Source organism: Vipera berus (genome assembly GCF_964194415.1).
Source record: "Vipera berus genome assembly, chromosome: 1".
Classification (NCBI taxonomy): Eukaryota; Metazoa; Chordata; class Lepidosauria; order Squamata; family Viperidae; genus Vipera; species Vipera berus.
Window position 1 is genome coordinate 319609540 of NC_138202.1, and position 22738 is coordinate 319632277.

The 22738-nt window shown below is 40.0% G+C and overlaps 1 protein-coding gene across 1 annotated transcript in view; it reads right to left on the reverse strand.

Annotated features, from left to right (window-relative positions):
- Positions 1–22738, reverse strand: part of LOC308669846 (cullin-9-like) — a 62591-nt gene that overhangs the window by 38293 nt on the left and 1560 nt on the right. Inside the window, exons 2-17 of the mRNA XM_081330756.1 lie at positions 19937–20533; positions 18434–18588; positions 16465–16998; positions 14120–14258; positions 12876–13066; positions 11625–11997; positions 11212–11404; positions 8674–8881; positions 6563–6756; positions 6002–6210; positions 4828–5065; positions 3922–4027; positions 2206–2433; positions 1707–1797; positions 1400–1571; positions 655–760 (exon numbers count right to left, since the gene is read on the reverse strand). Of these exons, the coding sequence (XP_081186882.1) occupies positions 655–760; positions 1400–1571; positions 1707–1797; positions 2206–2433; positions 3922–4027; positions 4828–5065; positions 6002–6210; positions 6563–6756; positions 8674–8881; positions 11212–11404; positions 11625–11997; positions 12876–13066; positions 14120–14258; positions 16465–16998; positions 18434–18588; positions 19937–20519 (3720 nt within the window). The 5' untranslated portion in view covers positions 20520–20533. The remainder of the gene's footprint in view (positions 1–654; positions 761–1399; positions 1572–1706; positions 1798–2205; positions 2434–3921; positions 4028–4827; positions 5066–6001; positions 6211–6562; positions 6757–8673; positions 8882–11211; positions 11405–11624; positions 11998–12875; positions 13067–14119; positions 14259–16464; positions 16999–18433; positions 18589–19936; positions 20534–22738) is intronic.

Sequence of the window (22738 nt, forward strand, 5' to 3'; positions counted from 1 at the left end):
CAAGGCACTGATTAAGACCTTTAAAGCCCTACGTGTTATAGGACCTAGTTATTTCAAGGATCCTCTGCCTATCATAGTGTCTACCTGGCTGATACAAACCAACACTTCAGGTCCCTTCAATTAAGGGACCTTTCATGACCCAAGATACGTATTTTCTTCATCATGGCACCTGCCCTCTGGAATGCAATTCCCCCTACCATCTGAGTGGCTCCTACACTGGAAGCCCTTGGGGGTGGGGGGGCTTGAAGACCTGTCTTTTTCCCAGACCTAAAGCCCCTCATTAGTTTTGTTATTGATCAGAATCATCATCTTGTTCTTTATCTGATTGTTTTAGTTAATGTTTTATTGGCTTTATATTTAATTGCAATTGTGTTTTATCTTTTACATTGTGAGACACCAGAGTCATGTGGAGTTGCGTGGCACCTCAACAGAATAAATTAATTAAACTGTTTCAGAAAGTGGAGCATAGATAATTTGAGAAATGGCAAGTTTCCAATGGGATATCAAATCAAGGATGGACAGCTCAAAAACAAACACATATTCTTTGTAGGTCTATAAACCCTGACTGTATGTTAGCAATATAGCAGAAACCTTCCTTACTGAAGATTTCTAAAAGTAGAATGGCTTTAGAGGGGGGGGAAATGAAGCACTCACAGTATTGAGCTCACTAGTGATGCTAGATGCGTTCTCTCCTCCCATCAGGACAATGCGAGCTGGCATGTAGCTGGAATCCTCACTAGCTAATATTAAAGTCATCTGTCTGCAGCAAAAAAGAGAAGTGGTTTCTTTGTATCTATGTCAGATTTTGGATTCATCCTGGCATACCCGCTAAAGCATGAGATAAAGTCTGGCTGGGTAACTAAAAATATTTCATGAAATAGTTCCAAATCTATTCTTTTCTCTCAAAGAACTTACTACATAGACATAAATACTGACATGCAGACATGCCTATGCAAAACCATACACACACACACACACACACACACACACACGCACCCAAATGTAACTAATCCAAATCAGGGCAATACTTTACTAGGCAATATCCTACAGTTAAGTGTATGATATTGCATTTTTGCAAACAGAGCAATTTGGAAGGAAAAAAAAGGGAAGAAAACATTTTTAATTTGCTTTTTCATTTCAAAAGTCATTGTGAGAAATAATTTCATCACCTGCTATCTGCTAATCTCACAATCCACCATACTGAATTTAAATGCAGTTACTTACCTCTCCTCCCTGTCTTTGCTTTATTCACCATTTTGCCTAATGAAGAATTCCCAATAACTATTGCACATAATTTCATCACTTTGATCAACTACCACATTTAATCGTAAAGCTCGCTCTCACCCTACTGCCGAGAAATCTCAAAGCTAATTAGCTAATTGCCTCCATTGGGACTTACCTGACTACCACTCCATGATGCATGTAGACATTGATGTAATGGGAACCTGTGCTACCATTAGACTCCCAATATGTCTTTGGATTTTTGTCAGTCAGTTTACTGGCTCTATGTGGATTAGACGAGACTTCTATCCTCTCCCAACACTTGTCTTCCTTCACCTCTACATTAGAACCTAGGGAGGGAGGGGAGAGAGGGAAGGAGAGGGAGAGGGAGGGAAAGGGAGATGGACAGAGAATTATTCCTTTTACAGCAGATCTGTGCATGAATCCTCCAAGTTTTAGATTCCAGAGTGTTGTAAATCATTTACCTTGGCAAAGGTTGCGCAAGAAAACATCAAAAAAGGGGATATTAATAGGCTGGTGACTTCGTCTATGTTCCTCTATCTGTCCCAGAACCATCTTTATAAACAAAGTAGATAGCAGAACATATTCATTAATAAAACTTAAGATTTAGTTAAAGAAAAGCTTTTATTCTTAAATGTACTGATTCTATAATGCAAGCTGTTCCACTGAACAGAATTTATTAAGCTTCTCTGTCCTATCACCATCTGTATACAGCACTGAATCATATTCAGCCCCGCCCCCACAAGAAACTCATAGGAGGGTCAGAAGTTGCTTATTCCTTTACAAGAACAGATAACTGAATCTCATAATCTTAAGAAAGATATTTTTGACCAAGTTTAGCTCTTGACTGTTTGGGCTGCTCTTATTCATTACAGATTATCTGACCAGTCTGTTGATATTCGTTGTCTACCTGATCCTAAGGCCAGCTACCTTAACCAGCTGCACAGAAAAAGTCAAAGTTACCTGAATGCAACCAGCCAGGATACTGGTTGTCATCTTCTTATAAAGGCTAGCATATTTCTCACAGTCAGTCACAAGGTCCCGCAATTCTGTCACCAATAACAGGTTGGAATTGTGCTTGTCCATAGCTTTGGTCAGAGCTTCCTTTGTGCCTACACGACACATCACAACAGCACAATCTTTGTTGGTGGTAGCTAAACGATGCAGGAAACGGATGAACTCCTGCACAACCTGTTGACAGAAACGTAATAAAATCTCAGCAGGATGGGTATAGAAAAATAGTTTTTGACAAGCCAGTTCCCCTTTCCATCTATATTTTTTTATCTCTCATCACTAGCCGTATCTTGTAGGGGATTACAACCCTTCTTCGATGTATCTTCAAGAATACCTGATCAATCCATGTATCGGGGGTATGATACCTATTTCAGCTCAATGGACAATTTAACTCTTTTAAAACATGTTGTGGGTCACATGCTATCAGTGAATGTAGCGTGCAATCTCTACATTTCTTTTCTCTTACCACTTATAAAGACATAAACTCCAGGCATACACTCTATGACCTGTGGTGGCACAGTGGTTAGAATTTAGTACTACAGGCTAATTCTGCTGACTGCCAGCAGTTCTACAGTTCGATTCTGAGAGGCTCAAGGTTGACTCTGCCTTCCATCCTTCCGAGGTCGGTAAAAGGATTGTTGGGGGCAGTATGCTGACTCTGTAAACTACTTAGAGAGGGCTGTAAAGCACTGTGAAGTGGTATATAAGTCTAAGTGCTATTGCTACTTACACACAATAAGAATTTAACATTCAAGTAACATCTGTAGAGCCTACTTAAAGGCGTAGGAAGAAGTTCTTGCCAGTAATCAACTGCTAGTTGAAAAGTAGTTTTTTTAGTTTTTCCTAAGGGTATCAAATTTGAGCAGTTCTGAACATAAACCAGTTAATTTGACCATTCTGAAAGTATTTCAAGTAGAAACTGGAAATAAATTATTACTGTTGGAAAATAAGCAAATTTTCATCGCAAAGACAAAGCCTATTTATGGATCTCATGGGAAACCTCTATCACTCTGGCTAGACTGCTAAGAACTTAGCTATGCCTGTTCTATACCTACAAATATACCTACAGGTAGTCCTTGACTTACAATAGTTCATTTAGTGAGCATTCAAAGTTACATGATCATTTTTTACATTTATAAGCACTGCAGCATCTTTATGATCAAAATTCAGATGCTTGGCAACTGATTCATATTTATGACGGTTGCAGAATCCCCAGGTCATGTGATCACCTTTTGCCACTTTCCGACACACAAAGTCAATGGGGAAGCCAGACTCACTTAACAACCACGTGACTAACTTAAAAACTGCAGTGATTCACTTAATAACTCTGGCAAGAAAGGTTGTAAAATGGGGCAAAATTCACTTAACAAATGTCTCACTTAGCAACAGAAATTATGGGCTCAATTGTGATTGTAAGTCAAGGACTACTTGTATATATGCTTTTGACTTCCTGACCCAATTCTATCGTGATTTTCAATCCAAATTTTACTTAAATTTTAATTACTAGTAATATATATTTGCCAGCAGGGATGAAAAATGCTTTTTGCCAACTACATCTGGCTTGAATTATGAATCTGCAATTTGGTCAACGTGCTGATATTTTTTATACCATTAATGCCTCTCATTAATCTCTTTTTTCAATTTATGTTGCAATTAGTCCCTTACCTCCCGTTCACTATTGTGGGTACTCATTGAGGACAGACAAGGCTCAATGCACTCATGCCAGGGCAATGCATCCTCTTGGGAAATATCCAAAAATTTATTCAAAATCCTGCAAAGAGAAGGTAGTTATAAATGCAGAATTCAATTTAAGAATAACAGCATGTTGAGTTCAGTGTCTTAAGCTGACTGTCTGAACTATTTTAATAACTGTATATTTAAAACACGTAATAAAAATCAAGTTTCTATTGTATATATATATTTCACTGTTAACACTTTTTTGCAAAAAGAATACAATTCTTTTTCTCATCAATTTAAGGTGCTCCAATACCATTTGGGATGAATCACACTGTCTACAGGCCCAACTCTAACAATAAACATTTTCCGTACTGCCCGATGCCGAATATTCATTTTTATGGTTTCAATCACCAAGCTACTTCTGTGTTGTAGTTCAGTTCTTTCACATACAGTCCAAAAGGCTACAGGAATTTCACCTCAGTGCCATTTTAGGACTGCAATTCCCACAATTCTAAGCCTCTAGTGATAGAGAGCAAAAGAAAAGAGTAAAGATAATTGCCCCGTATAGTTGTAGTGCAGTGTCCCAAAATTTATAACAATAAATTATTCCCATTTCAAACAATTTTCTGAAGTGTTCCATTTCCTAAGCTTATGGTACACACAAGCCTCAAGTCATTTTCTTGTACAGACTGATTTGTGGTGATACAGGTCAGCAAGTTACATTATTTACAGATAAACTGCCTACTTCAGAGCTTCCACGCTGACCTACCCAGAAAACTGAGTTGTCCCACCTTAAGAAAGCACCACTCAAACCACCCCACTTTCTCTGAATCCAAATACTCTTCTAAAAGTATCTTCCACATTCCATGATGGTACAATACATCATCATTCTACCTCAGCATGGCCATCTGGACAGTCTTTTCAGCTCCCAACTGTTCTAAGGTTTTCAACAGCAGCAAGAAATGCTCATGATCTGGCAAAATGTCCATTCCATTTCTCTTAGGGTAAACACCTTCATCACAAAGGCAGTGCTCCAGTGCTAGCACTACATCTTTTGAAAAGCTGGATTCATGCAGGTTTTTCAGCAGGGTTGGTACATCCATATCTTTGAACTCAAAGGAAGCTTCAGATTCTAGATAGAAAAGGGGAGAGGAGATGATCTCTCTATGTCAAAACAGAAATTCCTGAAATAGGCTATGGAGGGGGGGAAAAACAGCTGCTACTCATGCCCTCAATAATAAGTGGCCACGAGGTAGGGCATCTTCTCCAGCAGCATGGGGGATAGTTAATTTCTGACCTTCCAAGAACCAAAAAACAGCAAGTGAAAATCATCTCCTGTGATTTGCTATTAAAAGGAAGCCTACGGGTAATAAGAGAGACACAGTGATGTAGAAGAATAAGAAACTGCATGCTTGGGCAATCCTTTCCAACATAAAGGAGAGGTAAACTTCATTAGGTCTTCAAAACAGGGCATCCTCTGAAGCAAAGTGTCAGGTCCCCAAAGAAATGTATTTTAACCTTATGCCTATTTTCTACCTTTCTGTAGCCTTTCTTTGCCGCCTGCCATTCTGTTGGGAGGGGGAAGCTTTTGGGATTGCTTGGCACTGTCTGCTATGATGCCCTTCCCCCAGGGGATGAAATGTCTCTCCCTTATCCAAGAGACGGTTTGTGCTTGGAGCCAGACGAAATGGAAAGTGAGAAAGACCTTGAGGAGCCCGCAGAAGCGACCAGCTACCGAAACACCATGCCACCTGTGGACTGGCTGGTATTCAAATGAACACTGGGACCTTGCAGGGGGTGGGGGGAAGGAGTATTGAATGTTGCTTTTAATGTACTGCTTCACCGGTTTTTCTCTCAGATCTCGCCTTGATTCCCTGCTGTCACTAGCCCCTAATAAAAGCTCCTCTTGAGACAATGCCTGTTTCAGAGTTCTGCTTTCTTGGGTGGCTTAGCTGAGGTAGGTCCTTACACAAAGCCTAATGGAAATAAAACAAGCCATTACACGTTTACGAAGTAAAATGCCAAAAGGGTAAAAGTAAGCAACTGTGAACTTAAAATTAATCTGTACCTGCGTTCTCCTGGCTCAATGGCAATTTATGCTCGGCCAAACGATTGAGCACTATTCGAGCTAGCATCTCATTGGCGCTCTGGCCCGTTTGGCAACAACTCTGTATGACCGATCGGAGGTCACAGCTTCCCAACTGTTCTGCCAGGCCCTTGTGATTGCTGATCAGCATGTTTAATACCAGCAGCCCATTCTGCACTGCCGATGAGGCTCTGAGGAAAGGGGGAATGGTTGGCATGAGCAACTGAGGTAATGCTGGAGGAGGTGGAAGGAAAAATTATTGGAATGCATAATATTCTAACACTGAACAATTAATAATGCCATTCAGTTCTAAGGAATGATTGTGTTTTGAAATAAACAGTAATACTATTAATAAGTGTCAGATTGCCTCCAATCTCAAGGTAGAGGACAGAAAACTTATCAAAATAAGACATCAACCAAATTCTGCCCACAAGAGGGGGGGAAAAGTGAATTCTCAATATCCTCTCCTTATCCTTGTTTAATGTAAATTCCTTAAATTTCGTTATGCTCCTTTATTTGGTCAAGATTGAATTTTCATCTTACCCAGGTGTAGCCAACATCTTCTCAATAGCAATACAAATCACACATAGTAAATTATCAGATTCTTTGCTGGAAGCAGAACCAATGCTGGCAAAAATTTCCCGCATCATCTGAGCATCTGAATGATTCAGAGGGTAGGATTTCCCACTGGTACCAAGCAGCTCGCAATTCCCAGCACCCACCAATACTTTCAATGCCTAGAAAAACAAAAACAGAAAATGAAGTTCAGAAATAAGTAACTGATCAGCAACCACTTTATACTTCAGCTGTTTGAACTGTTGTTCAACTTGGAGTTTTGGTGAGGACATAGTGAACTGAAGACATTTCTGAAGAAGCAGGGACATTACAGCTAAAATTGCTGGCTAGATGTTGAATCTGGGACCATGAAATCTCTCAGGATAAAGGAGAGATTGTGAGATCACCCAGTCATATTCTGGACAGTAGCTCCTCATCACTAGGTGGCAGGAACTAATTGTTGTGCTTGTGAGGTGTATGGCAAGAAATCAGGGATTCCATCAAAGCTAATAATGTACCCTTTAAGGGCAGAAGGTTCAGCTGATCCTCATTTCTTTATCACGGAGTCAATTTCCTTCAATCTTTCAGAAAAGAAGTTCTAAATGTGAGCTTAATGACTTAATTTCTTCAGAATTAATACTAAGAACGTTGCTTTTAGAAAGTTATAAATGGACTAAGGATTCAGATTCATTCATTCATTATCTGCCCATCTCACTAAAAGCTGCTATGGGCAGCAGATGAATTTAATAATCTTTTGAAATTAAATATAATAATCCTCCCCATGGAAAACTATCCCATGTTTTTATATCCAGAAGAAAAACATGATAAGGTGGGATTTTGAAGAATGGATTCTAGAGAGCACCAGAAGGAAATAAGTATTATAATTAAAGGGGGAGAATACTTAAAATCAGTCTGGTAATAAGGGATCCTTGGTGCTCTCTTGAGTTTGGTTGTTTTCTTGCAGACATGTCATTACTCAAACTAGGTAACAACTAGGCTGTAAGAAAACAACCAAGTTCAGAGAGCACCAAGAACCCCTCATTTCAACCCTGAGCTACAAATACTCTCTTTTATTGGTATCAATATGATAATGCAGAATGGAGCAAAATCTTGTATCAATGGGAGATATTTGTTAACAATGGACACACAAGAACGGAACTCAGGTGGGTTAGACTTGGTATTTCTGGTAACTCCTAATGGACTTTTGCTGATTAAGATAGATAATGAGGTTTTAAAGATTTGCTTAAGAGGAATGAAGTGAGGTATGGGATGGAAGAGATTGCATTTTAAGAGATAGTGACAAGTTGCTAAAGTTGTTTATATTGCTGAGACGAAGGAGGAAGTTACTTCTTTCTTTCTCTTTTCTCTTCATACTTTTTTTAAAAAATTCATACTTTACATTAATTTTCTGTACAATGTAATCGTTAATAAAACTATAAAAAAGAATTCTTTTTCAACCTTATAAAAACAATAGCTTCTCACTATGCAAGCATATTGACTTCTTTCATTTTCTTATATTTAAGGTTTAAGTCTCCGGTATGTTAGAAAGAATTCCCCAAATACGCTTTATTTTTTTATTCTTTTATATCACTGTCCATTTCTGATTATCCATAGGCTTCCTTTTAATAGTGAATTATTGGTTTTGCTTGTTATTTTTAGGTCCTTGGAAGGTCCTATGCTGCTTCCAGGTGTTTTCTCCTCATGCTGAAGAAGTTTGACTCACTTCTGTGCCCCAGTAATCACTTACTGGGAGAGCCGTCCATTAGACTGAAAGCTAATTTAAACAACTGCATTTCATGCTGAGAGTTACCTTTATGTGGGATTAAAACATATTATCACATTATTAATACAGAACATGATAGTTATATAAAAACATGATAAATGTTAAGAATTTTTTCTGAGAAACATTCTTACTTAGATCTAATTTCTGAGCATATTTATTTGCTCTCGTACTTTAATGTATTAACTATTACTAATTACTTAATATATACTTTATTTTCTTTAAGAGTTAACTGTGCAGAACCTATAAAATTCTTCTAAAACAGAGACACGCATACATCAAATTTCTAACATCAATTTCTGTCATTTGTATAACTTACTGCCAAGCCAGCCAGCTGTACCAATGCCGAAGTGGAATACTCCTGCATGCAGCACAGCACAGCACACACCCCGCCTTCCGTGGCAAAAAGAATTCGGCAATCATATTTTGCCATTAACACATACAGCAGTCGTAATGCAGTCACCATCAGTAGTTTCTCCTTCAGCTGGTTGCTGAGCAGCTCCACCAGCATCTTCACCAACTTCTCTCTGAGGAGCACAAAGAAGCATTTTAACCTATAGCTGTATCTTTATAAGAGCCTTGGTGGAGCAGTGGGCTAATGCCTCCTTAAGTAACACCAGCTGCCTGCAATTAGTGCAGGTTCGCATCCCACCAGGCTCAAGGTTGACTCAGCCTTCCATCCTTCCGAGGTAGGTAAAATGAGGACCCAGATTGTTGGGGGCAATTAAGCTGACTTTGTAATAATGCTGCTTGGGGTGTGTGTGAAAGCCCTAATAAGCAGGCATATACATAGAATGAAGGCTTGTAAGCCGCCCTGAGTCTTCGGAGAAGGGCGGGATATAAATGGAATTTTAAAAAAAAGTGGCTGACCAAATAAAGTCCCAGGGGCTCCCTCTAGTTTTTCCTAAGGAAAGTAAAATGGTTAATGGAGGACCAGATAAAAACCTGAAAAGCTGGAGTGGAGCTCAGTAGAGAGAAGGCCACTGCAAATTCAGAATACTACAAAGGTATATTTTTTGTCAAATATACAACTGTCAAGGAGTGTATATACAATATCAATGCACATGCTTGTTAAAACAGATAGGAATGTGAAACCAAGGAAACTTCAAGGCACTACACTTGAATAGGAAAAGCAACCCTATGCAAAGGTGATGTATATCTCCAGAAGCAGGTTGTCCCAAAACAAACAGCTATTCAGTCTTGGTCAAAGAAGATCCTTCCCATTTAAGCTTGAACAGCCTCAGTTACTGGGACAGGACTTGGACAGTATCACTCGACTGGCCTGGGGTCAAAAAATATAATTGGGTATCATCAGTACTAAACACCAAACCAGTGGATCATTTCACCCAACTCCATGTAAATATTTAAGGGATTAGAGACAAAAGGATAGAAAGTTGAGCCATGTAGCACCTACAGATGAGGGAGTTAAAGAAAGACTTCCCTCTCCCAGATGGGAGGGAGGGAGGGAGGGAGGGAGGGAGGGAAGGAAGGAAGGAAGGAAGGAAGGAAGGAAGGAAGGAAGGAAGGAAGGAAGGAAGGAAGGAAGGAAGGAAGGAAGGAAGGAAGGAAGGAAGGAAACCCTGCAGTTAATTCAAAAGGATACCATGATCAACACATTTTCATTTACTGAAAGATCAAGAAGCACAAAGAATAGAAGCACCTCTTCCATTCTAGCTCTGCCACAGGCCAACTACAAGTGCAACTAGGATGTCTCTACACTAAATCTCAGCCTGAAATCAAACTGAAATGAGTCTAGATTATTTGTTTCCTCTGGGATTCTCTGCAACTGCAGTCCTTCCCATTTTCATGATCCAGGTGGGACCCGGATCCAGCGCAGAGGTGACCAAGCCAACAGCACAGAACACCATGTAACAGTGATAATAGTTAGCACTAAGAAATGCCAAATCCAGTCTAAACACCTGGCTGACTGTGCAACCAACCGTAATAATTATACAAAACCAGAATTGAGAAGATAGCAACAGGCAGCAAATGCTGCCTACGCAAAGAAGCTGAACAGTGGACCACCTAGTTATCTTCTGCTAGGAGATCAAACAAACTAATTACAATCAACCCTATGATAATGTAGCAACAGTTGTGCGTTGAAAGATCTGCAGGAAATATCACTTGCCTGCAAGCAAGAACTGATGAGACCGCAAAATGGATAACGTAATAGAAAATGAAGACGCTAGTTCTGTGGGACCCTAGAATTCACATAGACAAACATCTACCACAGAGTACCCCAGACTTAACAACTGTCGATAAAACAGACAAAAAGATCTGGATAGCAGAAATGGATGTGCCTGGAGACAACAGAATAGAAGAAAAAGAACTGGAGAAAATCACAAACTACAAAGATCTGCAATCAGAAATAGAATGACTGTGTTAAAAGAAAGCAAACTTAATACCATGGAACTATAGATAATTCAGCTAAAGGTAAAGGTTCCCCCGCACATGCGTGCTAGTCGTTTCCGACTCTAGGGGCCGGTGCTCATCTCCGTTTCAAAGCCGAAGAGCCAGCGCTTGTCCGAGGATGTCTCCGTGGTCATGTGGCCGGCATGACTAGACGCCAAAGGCGCACGGAACGCTGTTACCTTCCCACCGTAGTGGTCCCTATTTTTCTACTTGCATTTTTACGTGCTTTCGAACTGCTAGGTTGGCAGAAGCTGGAACGAGTAACAGGCGCTCACTCTGTTATGCGGCACTCGGGATTCGACCCGCCAAACTGCCAACCTTCTGATCGACAAGCTCAGCGTCCTAACCCACTGAGCCACTGCGTCCCTTATAATTCAGCTAAAGACAGTTTATAATGAAATACAGGCTTACTATAACTCTTGCATGTTGAAGGAAGAAAACTGACCTGATTGAGGGTCCACTTTCTACTTTAATAATTTGTCTTTCTTGACCAGTTTCATCTTCCAAGATCTTGATTATGAATCTGAGTCCAGACACCTGAAGTGCAACCTCAGAACTAGATTTCTGTATTACGTCTACAATATCTGCAAGCTTCTCCAAGGAGTTCCTCTTTGTAGACACCTTCCCGCTGAAGAAAGCTGATCAATAACAAAGGACAGATCAGTAAAATAGCCTCTTGGCAACTACCCAATTATTGAAATTTTTGTTATACTTTTATTCTTTATTTTCCACGAGAAGCTGTACAAGCACCAAACTAGTTTCTGAATTTTTTTCAACGGCACCCCACCCCCACCCCGCCCCCTTTCCTGCAATTGTTTGACTTAAATGAGCTTAAACACATATTTTAGGGGCATTTACCTTTGGCTTTTTCATCTGGTATGTCTGGAAAGAAAAGTCCTTCTGCGTGAAGAAGTTTATTAATCAACTGTGTGTCAGTCATCTCTGTTGTGGACAGCACTGGAGAAGACATTTCAGCAGAAAGTGACTCCTTTGGTTTTTGGGAAGCCACGGTTTCAGAAAAGCCACTATCTTTTGCAGAAGTCATGTCCACACTTTGGCAACCTTGCTCTGCACTTCCCTTGTTGAGGGTATATTTGATATAGATGTGGGAATTCTGAAGGTCATTTTGGGTGCAGCCTTGACAGTACTTGCTCAAGAGTGGCAAAAGTTTCCGAGCCAAATCTACTGAGATTAACAGCTGAATCAGGCCCTCTTCGTCTAGTTCCGACAGCTTAAAATGCAAAAGACAATTCAGTAATCAGACGTCTATATACGCAGTGCTTCTCAAATCCAATCACAGCTGTAAGAGGATAAAACAGCCTGCTTATCTAATGGACCATCCATATACTAGGGCAGGAAAGGACACATTTTAAGCAGTTGAAGGCTGTATTTAAGCTTCTTGACCCTATGTGGGATCCAATGTATAAGAATCACTGGAAAGAATATGGTAAAATCTTTTCAGACTGTTTTTTAACATTCATTAATTAGAATGGTTGTGGCAGGACATTGGTAGTGATAAGAAAGTAAGGGATTACCATTCTTACACTTAACCCGCCCGCCCCCCCCTTGTAAAACAGTGCATTCTGATTCTTAATTTGCAAATCATACCATGGGAATTTGGCTATTCTGATTCTAACTTTCAACAGTACAATTCTAAATGATATAGGTAGGGGGGGGACAAACAAGTCACTGTTGTTTATGTCTTTATTAGGAAAAGAACACAGGAGCTGCTCTTCCTGGCTGCCAGTTCACACGTCTTAATTCCGGAAGAAACAGGAATTGTTGGAGGTGCCACTGCATTTTTCCTAATCAGATAGCAATAGCACTTAGAATTATATACCACTTCACAGTGCTTTACAGCCCTCTCTAAGTGGTTTATAGAGTCAGCATATTGCCCCCATCAATCTGGGTCCTCCTTTTACTGACCTCGGAAGGATGGAAAGGCTGAGTCAACCTTGAGCCGGGGAGAACTGAATTTCAGGAGTGAGCAGTGAGTTAGCTGGCAATACTGCATTCTAACCACTGCACCACTACAGCTCAGTTTTTCCTAACCAGATGCCTGTTTCATCCTCTGTTCTCTTCCTCCCAGGTTAAATTTGTTCTATTTACCTGTTCCTCGTGATTCTCCTGGATGAACCGAACTATTTCCTGTTGTTCATGTTGCTCTAGCTTTTTAATGAAAAAAAGTAGTTCCCACCATTCAGCCCGGCTCAACATTCCAGAATTCTCATTTAGTTGATCCATTAAGTAGGGCAGACAGTAAAGTCCTCCAAGAGGTTTGCAGTAAAATGTCTGAGTAGCTGCAGAGATAGATAGAAAGCAAAAACAAATTTCTGAATTCAGAGACTTGACTGTCACTTGCACATAGCTTAAGAAAACAGGATAAAATTTGGCATAGTTCACATCCCTACAAAGAGGGGTGATATCTGCTGTTCCTCCTTCTCCTTTCCAGTCCCCAGTACCAACATTTCCATCACTCAAGATGGTCGTCCAACTCATCAGAGCAAATTTGGAGGGACCATAAGATACAACAGGGAAGAAAGAATGAAGATTTCCAACTAATTTGTTAGCAAGATTCTTCCTCGGGAACTTCTCATTTGTAGGCACTCTAGAATTCTACAGAAAAGAATATGCTCAATCCTGATATTTATTTGTTAAATTTACTTAGTGCCTGTCTTGCTGTAGGGCTACATTCTCCTGTAAGGAAATAATTATTCAGCTGCAGAAGAATATGAATTTTTGAACTAAATATGCACACTCATTCTACACTATCGTTCAGCCCTCTGTCACAGGGTTGCTATTCTGAGGAAAGTAGGAGGCAGGTGTGCATGGATCACCTTACAGGGGAGATGGGCGACCAATAAATGAACGAATGAATGAATAAGTTCACCACCTTGAGTTATTTGTTAAAAGAGTAACAGCAGGATAAAAATAAAATATGAAATAATAAAATAATAAAAGTTAAGGTAAAGTACAATAAAATAAAATCCATCTCTAATGCAATTCAGAGAAAATAATATAGTGAAAAATGCCAAGCACAAAATAACTACTTTTCAACTTTCAGCATTTGACCATATTTCATTTCTTCAGATGACAATGGATAAGACTGCAGAACCAAGATATGTATTTTATAATACTTCACATTCTCTTTAGATTTTAATCCCAATAGTAAGATATAATCTAACCTAAAGTGTAATATTAGCCAAGTAAACCTTTTTCTCTCTCTAAACACATCTAAAATGTATTATATCACTAGTTAAAAGAAGTAAAGTAAGCAACCACAATGAATTCATAACGTGCAACAATTCAAACTGAAATTACACATAATTGTGTTTATGTACCTCTAACCTCACCTGTGGGTAGTTTCAGGTTTTCTGTTAAACTAGATACTTTTTCTTCTGCAGCATCCTCTTCATTTTGCTCCCCAGAGCCAATAATTTCTATCATGTGCCAGTGCACCCAATAAGCCTGGCCAGTTGACAGCCACGCAACCTGTAAAACAATGAACTGCATAATTAGAGCCGTCTTTAAATTCCCTCAAATTCTCCATGTCAGAAGTAGAAGTTCTGAAATAAAAGAAAAACAAACGCTGCCCAGGTTGTAGGGGACAGAAGTACCTATAATTTCATTTATGTTAATGATCAAGATAAACTAAATCACTTTTTAGAAGTAAGCAAGCAGTATAGTTTGGTCTGGTAGTTAAAAGGCACCAGGCTAGAAAGCAGGAGAACGTGAGTTAGTCCCGCCTTACCCATGAAAGCCAGGTGGATGACTTTGGATCAGCCACTCTCGCCCAACCCAACCTCCCTCATAGGGTTGTTGTTGTGGGGGAAAATAGGAGGAGGAAAGTGTGTTGGGTATGTTTGTTGCCTTGAGTTACAGTATTTGTAATAATCATAAAGGTGTGATACCTACAAATAAAAGTAAAATAGTACTGCAACTTTCACACATTTAGAGGGCACCAACTTTAGGAAAGGTAGTTTAGGATGCACATTATTTTATTTCTACCACAACAGTTTTCTTCTTGTTGTTGTTGTTTGTAAGGGCATATTGTCTCCTAGCAGCAATCAAGAAATTGAGTTTTAGATCTATACAATAGAATGATAGTACAGTCACATAAGAGCATTGTATTTTTTAGAATGGCACTAAGAAAGTATAAAATCAGTTTCTCCCTAGCAAATTGGCATTCTACAAATAGCAATCACTCTCTCTTCTGACCAACTCATCACATGAGTTGACCACAGAATTATAGGCTGAGACCAGTTTCTCTTTACTGCCGCTAATGTCTGGAGCATTTTTTTGCTGCAGTACATTCTTAAGGATAAGAGTGTCATTAAATAAGGATAAAGTACATTATATTCATCTTTCTTGATAAGACACATTGCTTATATTAAGCTCATAATTGTCACAATACATCATTATATAACGTTTGTTTCATTTTAAATGCAGTCCTGTGATTGAAAAAAAATCCTAATGCAATTTGTTCAGTGCCCAGTGCCTATTGTTATTCAATTACTTCCAAATTCTCATAACCCCAATGGACATTATTTTGTCAAGACTTTTTGTAATTACTTCTTTCAGTTCTTGTAACTTCAGTGGTGATACTTACCCATCTAGATATAAAACTCTTTTCCAATTGCCTCTTTATTAGTAATTCTAATAAACATTTTTACTTTACTTCATCTAATATTGATTTTTTTTTCAGTCTTAAGGTATTCCAAAATTTTCTTTGGTACATTTCAAAGAAATCATGGCGGCACGGTGGTTAGAATGCATATTGCGGACAAACTGCCTACAGCCAGGAGTTCGATCCTCGCCAGCTTAAGGTTGACTCAGCCTTGCATCCTTCTGAGGTCGGTAAAATGAGAGCCAGATTGTTGGGGGCAATATGCTGACATTTGTAAACAACTCAGAGAGTGCTGTAAAGCACTATGGAGTGGTATGTAAGTCTAAATGCTAATGCTATCCATTTTTCTTCATTTAATAGTTTTTGATGATCCAGCTTTCTCAATCTTATGTATGTATAAGAGTCACCCAGCTCATGGCAACATATAGGTTACAAATTATACCCAATACAATAAAACAAATAGCAATAACCAAGATTTCAGACAACTCTAACACGTTTTCACTTAGGGACACCTTCCTAAAACAGAGCCTGGAGAAAAAAAGCCATGTCTTCAAGTCCTGATTAAAAAAAAGCAGCAGAGTGAGGGCAACTTAAATCTCCAGGGAGATATTATTCCAGAGGGTAAGCACTGCAACAGAGAAAGCATTTCCTAGGTCAAGGGTATCAAACTGGCAGCAAACAGGCCGGATGCATCACGCGTAGGCTACGCCCACCCTGGCTCCACAAAGGCCAAAAAAGTCACGGTGCATCACGTGACACGATTGAGTTTGACACCCATGTCCTAGGTCCTATCAGATGACATGGCTTTAAAGATGGGAGCTGATCATGCCTGCTCTTCTCAATCTTATTGGACAGGAAGAGACAACGAGAAACAAGTAGTGCTGCAAATAGCCTGGACCCTATGCCATGAAGGGCTTTATAAACAACAAGCATTGGTTGAATTGCAACTGGCTTCTCCCTGTAATAATAAAAAGGTTTTTTAAAAACTTAACTTTTATACCAAACAGTATTACAAAACCAAACTACCCAGCCACTGGAGGAATTTAAAGAAAGCTCTACCCCTCAACCTACCTTCACAGGAGGCATTCCACTATTGCTTTGAAGGAATTCACCCTCATCCCCAGCATCAATCTCCTCGTATTCTTCCAACATCCGCACAGTCATTCCCGGCTTAAGATTCTCCTGCACATATTCAACATAGCTGCTGCGACTGGAAAAATCTGACAGAGTCAAAAATGGTTGGCCTTGCTTTTTTCTTGGCGAAGGTTTGGAAGTTACTAAAGGCACCTGAACAGCCGTACAAGTGGAACCCTTGGGCTGGAAGATGGATCGAATAATTTGAGGCTGGGTATTCATCAGAGACAGAAGTTCTCTTTCTTGGCTGCGATCCCAGCCCATGACCCGGACTAGCTCTGAAATTAGGTTAGCCATGGCCATGCTGAAATCGAATTCCCGTTGTACCCGGCTTTTTTCCCCGAAGGTTGAACTGGGGGCTGAAGAGTCCTGATGTTCCCCTCCCAGTTCTGTGGTACTGTTTAACTTGTCCATGAGGGAAGTGACACACAGATAACGCTTCACTAGAGAAAACAGCAGCTTCCCTGGAATCTGAAATAAATACAGCTTATCATACCAATGACAAAAAATTATGTTTTACAATTCTATCCCAGTAAGCAATAGTTGGATTTCAAAAAAAAATTACGTAATGGAATTATGTCCAAATATTGTGGATCATCTCCATCAATCCTACACAGATTGTCAAACTCTGTGTGAAGTCATGCAGGTAGTCCTTGTTTAACACCCACTTGTTCAGCGACCATTCAAAGCTACAAAGGTACTAAAAGAGGAGAACTTACAACGGGGTCCTCATAGCTGCGGCCACTGCAAAGTCTCCACAGTCACATGATTTTTAATTCAGGCACTTGGCAACCAGCTCACAATTACATTGTTACAGCATCCCGCAGTCAAGTGATCTTCATTTGCAACCTTCACTGCTAGCTTCCATTAAGCGAAGTCAATGAGGAAGCCCACAGGTGGTCACAAATGGTGATCACATGGCTGTGGGATGCTGAGACTGACCATTATTCACTCAACAGCAAGTGGGACTATTGAAACTGCTGCCATAGATTGGTACAGTGAAATGATATTGCATTTTATAATTGCATTGCTTACAGTCCCAATTACATTAATAAACAAGAATTATCTGTACTATAAAACATCTGGATAGCATCAAATTGTCAGTCCCAGGTTCATTATGTATCACATATCCGTTTCTAGTAAGTGCATAGCGACTATCACATTTTTATATATTTATATATTTACTTGGGGGGGGGGATTATATGGTCACCACCACCACCCCATGAATACTTGGTTGGCTACCAAGTCAACTTATATAAATCAATCAAACAAAAAAATCTGAATTAAAAATCAAAACACAATAATTAAGACACCACATAACAAATCACCACACAAACGACATCCATACAGCTTGGCACCCAGGGAAAATTCAGGTCCTGTCAGCTGAGGTATATACTGTTCCATAGGCCAGGTGCAATTCCTTAGTGCCACAAGGTAGCACTGTTCAAAAGAGGGGACCTATCAGATGGACAGAGACTCTCAGAGAAAGGTAGCCCCCATAAATGCTTGACCATGTGCCATGCAGTGCTTTAAAGCTGATCACCACCTTGAATTGCACAAAGAAACATCTTAAGAGCCAATGCTGCATCTAAAATGGTGATGTAACCCAGGCAAATCCTGGACACCCAAAACTGGAGTTTCTAAATGTTTTTCAAGAACAGCTCCATGTAAAACATTTGCAGTAATCCAGTAGAGAAATGACAAAGACATGCGGGATAACGAATAGGGTTTCTGGTACAGGAATAGGTACAACTGGTCATCATCTCATGAATGTGATTTCCCCTAACTTCGATTTTAGACTATCCTTCTTTCAATGAGATACTCATATACAGCCTTGTATTTTGCAAATATCTCCTGAAAAAAGAAATCTTAATACCCATATCAATGCCAACCCAAAGGCTGGTACCTGAGGGAGATGAATCCCTTCAAAGGACATACAGTGCTCTTCAGAGGATGTAGTCTCTGCAAAAAGCTCCAAGAGAGTATAACGACTGTCAAAATCCATGTGCTGTTCAATGCCATCTTGCTGGCTCAGGGACAAAAGAACATAAGCTCGGCTTCCTGAAACCAAAATAGCCATGCTTAATGTGATCCTTCACTAAATTTTATTTCTCCAAGATTACCTATCTACTTACATGCTGAAAATCTATTCAGCTCTAACATACAGTATATTAAAATATTTGACATAGCAGAGAACTGAAGGTATATCATAAATACAGGTCATATAATTTACAAGAAATAGGTAGATTAATATTCAGAGTAGACATCTTACTTTTTCACAATATTTTAGCTAGCAATGATGACTAAGACAAGTGGCACTGCAATCTTCTGAAAATTATATCACAGTACCACCTAATACCACAATACTATAATACCGTTTCAAATATACTAGCCTCATGTTTACAAACTTATTTTCCTAATTTCAAACTTATTTCCCATACTTGACATCAGAGATAGCTAATACCCTAAGAGGAAACTAACTTGTTAAATGAACTGAGAAACATAATAGCTCCAATATCCTCTTCATAGTTAAAATAGCATGTCCAAGACACAATGTCCTGAGATTTGTAGATCGAATGCATAAATCAGCAGCCAGCCAATTATTCTAACTTTATGCTGCATTTATTTGTTCAATATTTTTTTTAAAAAAAATGACTGATCTGTATGAATGGGGCTGCAAAAATGCCCTATTCACTTATAAAAACTGTTGAAAGAGAGCCGTGACGACATGTGGGAAAAAGCCATTCATGAAAATGAAAAAGGATTCCCCCCACCATCACCAATGAGAAACTGTTGCCTTCAAGTTCCAGCACTTTAGATGAAGAACTATATTTGTAACTATTATTTTTGTATCACTGCTAAGGTAGAAACAAAAAAATCTATTGTCCAAAAGTTTGCACTGTAATTGCATGGGAAAAGAGCCAATCTGAGAGCGGCCCTAGAATAGACACTGGACTCAAAAAGCCTTGTGATTAATTTTAATTAGTTCCAAAAATTTTATTCAAATCTTGAGTAAGCATGGATTTGCTGGGTGATTTTGGCCGTTAGTCACGCTCAGCCTGAGGAAAAAGGCAATGGCAAATCTCTTCTGAAATCTTGCCAAAAAAATTGTAGGAACATGCCCAAGCAGTTGCCAGGAATCAAGACTGACTCGAAGGCACCAAAACGAAAAACAAATGCTTACAGAGCATAGCAGCAAAGAACTCACCATCAGAGACTCTGCACTGTTTCTTCGGTGCTATAAAATTATTGAACCTCTTTATCAGAAGAGTAAAAAGATATGCCAAGTAGGAAAAGTTTTGATTTTCTCCAGGATAACATACCTTAATGTATCTCTCAGATATGACGTGACTCAAAAAGAGAATGAAGTACTGCAAGAAAGCTCATACACCTCAATAGGCAACCTCACCTGCATCATGAGAAGCCAAAGCTCTCAGCATCTTGCCAGCACTACGACGGATTTGCTTCTCCTCATTGCATAACATCTTCATCAGCAGATCTAAAGCACCTGTTTCCTTAAAGACACCTGTCAATGAGCCAATGCTGGCATAAGCACTGAGAACATGGACAGTATTAAGGATGGAGGACTCTGGACCACTCGTCCTGGCCATCTGTCGATTAGCACGCTGTACCAGGTTCCTGACGTCAGCCTTCATTTCATGCAAGGAAGCTTCATCCACTGTGACATCAGATGGGAAAGTGCTAGGTGATTTCTCCTCTTTTACTCGCTGCCCCTCAGGCTTCCTCTTGCCCAATAGTGTGGGGCAATTAGCATAAACTTCTTCTGCTGACATCCACATAAGAATGTTATCCATTTTGTTCTCAGCTGAAGCAGCATGGGTGGTATTTTCTACATTGTCATCTAAACTCAGGATGCTCCAGCGAATCAGATATTCAGTATGTCCATCGTGTCCACGACGTTGGCGGATTAGCTCCTCGGGATAAGCTTGTAGTTTTGGACCAAGATTTCCAGTCCTCTTTTCACCCACCATGATGGAAAATATATCTATGAAAAAAGTGTAAGAAGTTAAAGTGTAACTTGAAAAGTACCAACAAAACTAGGTACGGAATTTTCAAATAGTTAACATTCACTTGATATATTGAGAAGCATAGATCTGTTTCAAATACATAAATAACTTTGCTGCAAAACACATCAGAGGCATCCCTTTGGATTAAAAAGACATTACCTACAAGATTTCTCCATTTTTTCTCTTATATAAATATTTTGGTCTAAAAAAACTAATAAGTTTTTTAATTTCTGTCCTAGAACTCTAGAGCAGGGGTCCCCAAACTGTGGACCGCGGCCTGGTAGTGGGCAATGGCCTGCTGGCCACTGACCAGCTGGCCAGTGCGCACGCATGTGTGCGCATACCCCTTCGCTTGTGCTACGCCACGGCCGTGGGGCATAAAAACAGGACACTGCACTATGTAAAAATGGGATACCAGTGTGGCTGGAGGCATAAAAATGGGACGCCAGCGCGTCTCAGGGGGGCAAAAATGAGATGCCACCACACATCGGGGCGCGAAAAAGGGCCGCCACCACACCATAGGGTGCAAAAACGGGGTGCCGCTACATTGCAGAGCTCAAAAATCAACACCACCGCACCACAGGGTGCAAAACCGGATGCCGCTGCCGCACCTTGGTGTGAAAATGGGCTGCTGCCACACTGCAAGGCGCAAAAACAGCTGCTGCACCATAGGGCGTGGAAACAGGGCACCGCCGTGCGTGTAGCACAAAAATGGGCCACCACCGTGCTGCAAGGTGCAAAAACGGACACTGCCACACTGTGGGGCACGGAAACAGGACACTGCCATGCTGCGGGGCACAAAAATGGCCACCGCCACCACGCTGCACAAAACAGGTTGCCGCTGTGCTGCAAGGTGCAAAAACAGACGCTGCCGCACCACGGGGTGTGGAAACAAGATGTTGCCATGCCACAGGGTGCAAAAATGGGTGTTGCCCTGCCATGGGGCACAAAAACAGACTGCCGCCACGCTGCAAGGCGCAAAAATGGCTGCCACATTGCGAGGCGTGGAAATGAGGCGCTGCACCACGCAAGAACGGGGCAGGGCTAATGAGTATCATGCAGGTGCTAGCCCCACCCATTTGTGGCATGTGCGTGCTTGTGGCCCCGGGCACACACACGTGCACGCACACGTGTAAAATGCTTCCCCCTCCCTTTTCCTTTGGTCCGCCGAGAAAGGTTGGTGACCTCTGCTCTAGTGACAATTTTGCTTTCAATGATTTTTAAAGGAAATATTTGGCATAATTAGAGTAATAGCAACTGTTACCCTCAAAAATCTCATTGTTACTTTCCTCTAAGAAGGTACACAATTGTGTGAAGTCAATTCTTGCTCTGTCCTGCTCATTTAAATTTCCTTTAATTTTGGGTTAGAAAATATATAACAACTTCAAAAGCTGAAAATAGAATTAAGAACTCCAATAAAATGGCACTGAGGAAGTTATCTAATAGGAGTACTTTTACTCCAATTTTGATGTTTTAATTTATGTTTAACCTGCAATCTTCCCACTGCCCTTTTTATTTTACTCTACTTCCTCTGCTATCCCAATACAAGTCACAAACCCACCCAGAATACTAATTTTACTCTCACTGCCGAGTCTACTTAGGCAAATGGAATTTAACAACAGTGACTTGGCATTTAAGAAGAAAAACCTTTAAAGACCCCTGCCTGGACCTACAGGAGGAACAATGAAGAACAGTTTAGTTTGGAGGTTCTCCAAACCACAATGTTTGACTTTTTTTTATTTTAGCTTGATTTTAAAGGAATGGTTTTTAAACTGAGGTAATTACTCCAAAGGGATATGTTGGTTATATCCTGGAGATAATGGAGCAATTTGCAATTGTTTGATTGGGAGTCTAGGATCCATTTTGAGACACTTCTGTAAAATAGTCTGGTTTGTTTTTTGTAGAGATAATGACATTATTTAAGATGGGGGTAAAAAATGATTGGGTCAGTTTAAAAACTATTGCTGGAGACAGTTAAATTGTAAATTTTGTCTGATAGGCAAAGTTGTGTCACAATTACAGCGGCTGAAGGGAAAAAGTATATTATTATAGTATTTTAGAGAGGAATATTCAGCGCTAAACTTAATGATGTGGCACTTAATATGGAGGATAAATTAACATATAAGAAATAAGGACTTCCACTAACAATGGAACATATGACTCAGACTTCTACTCCTTAAAGT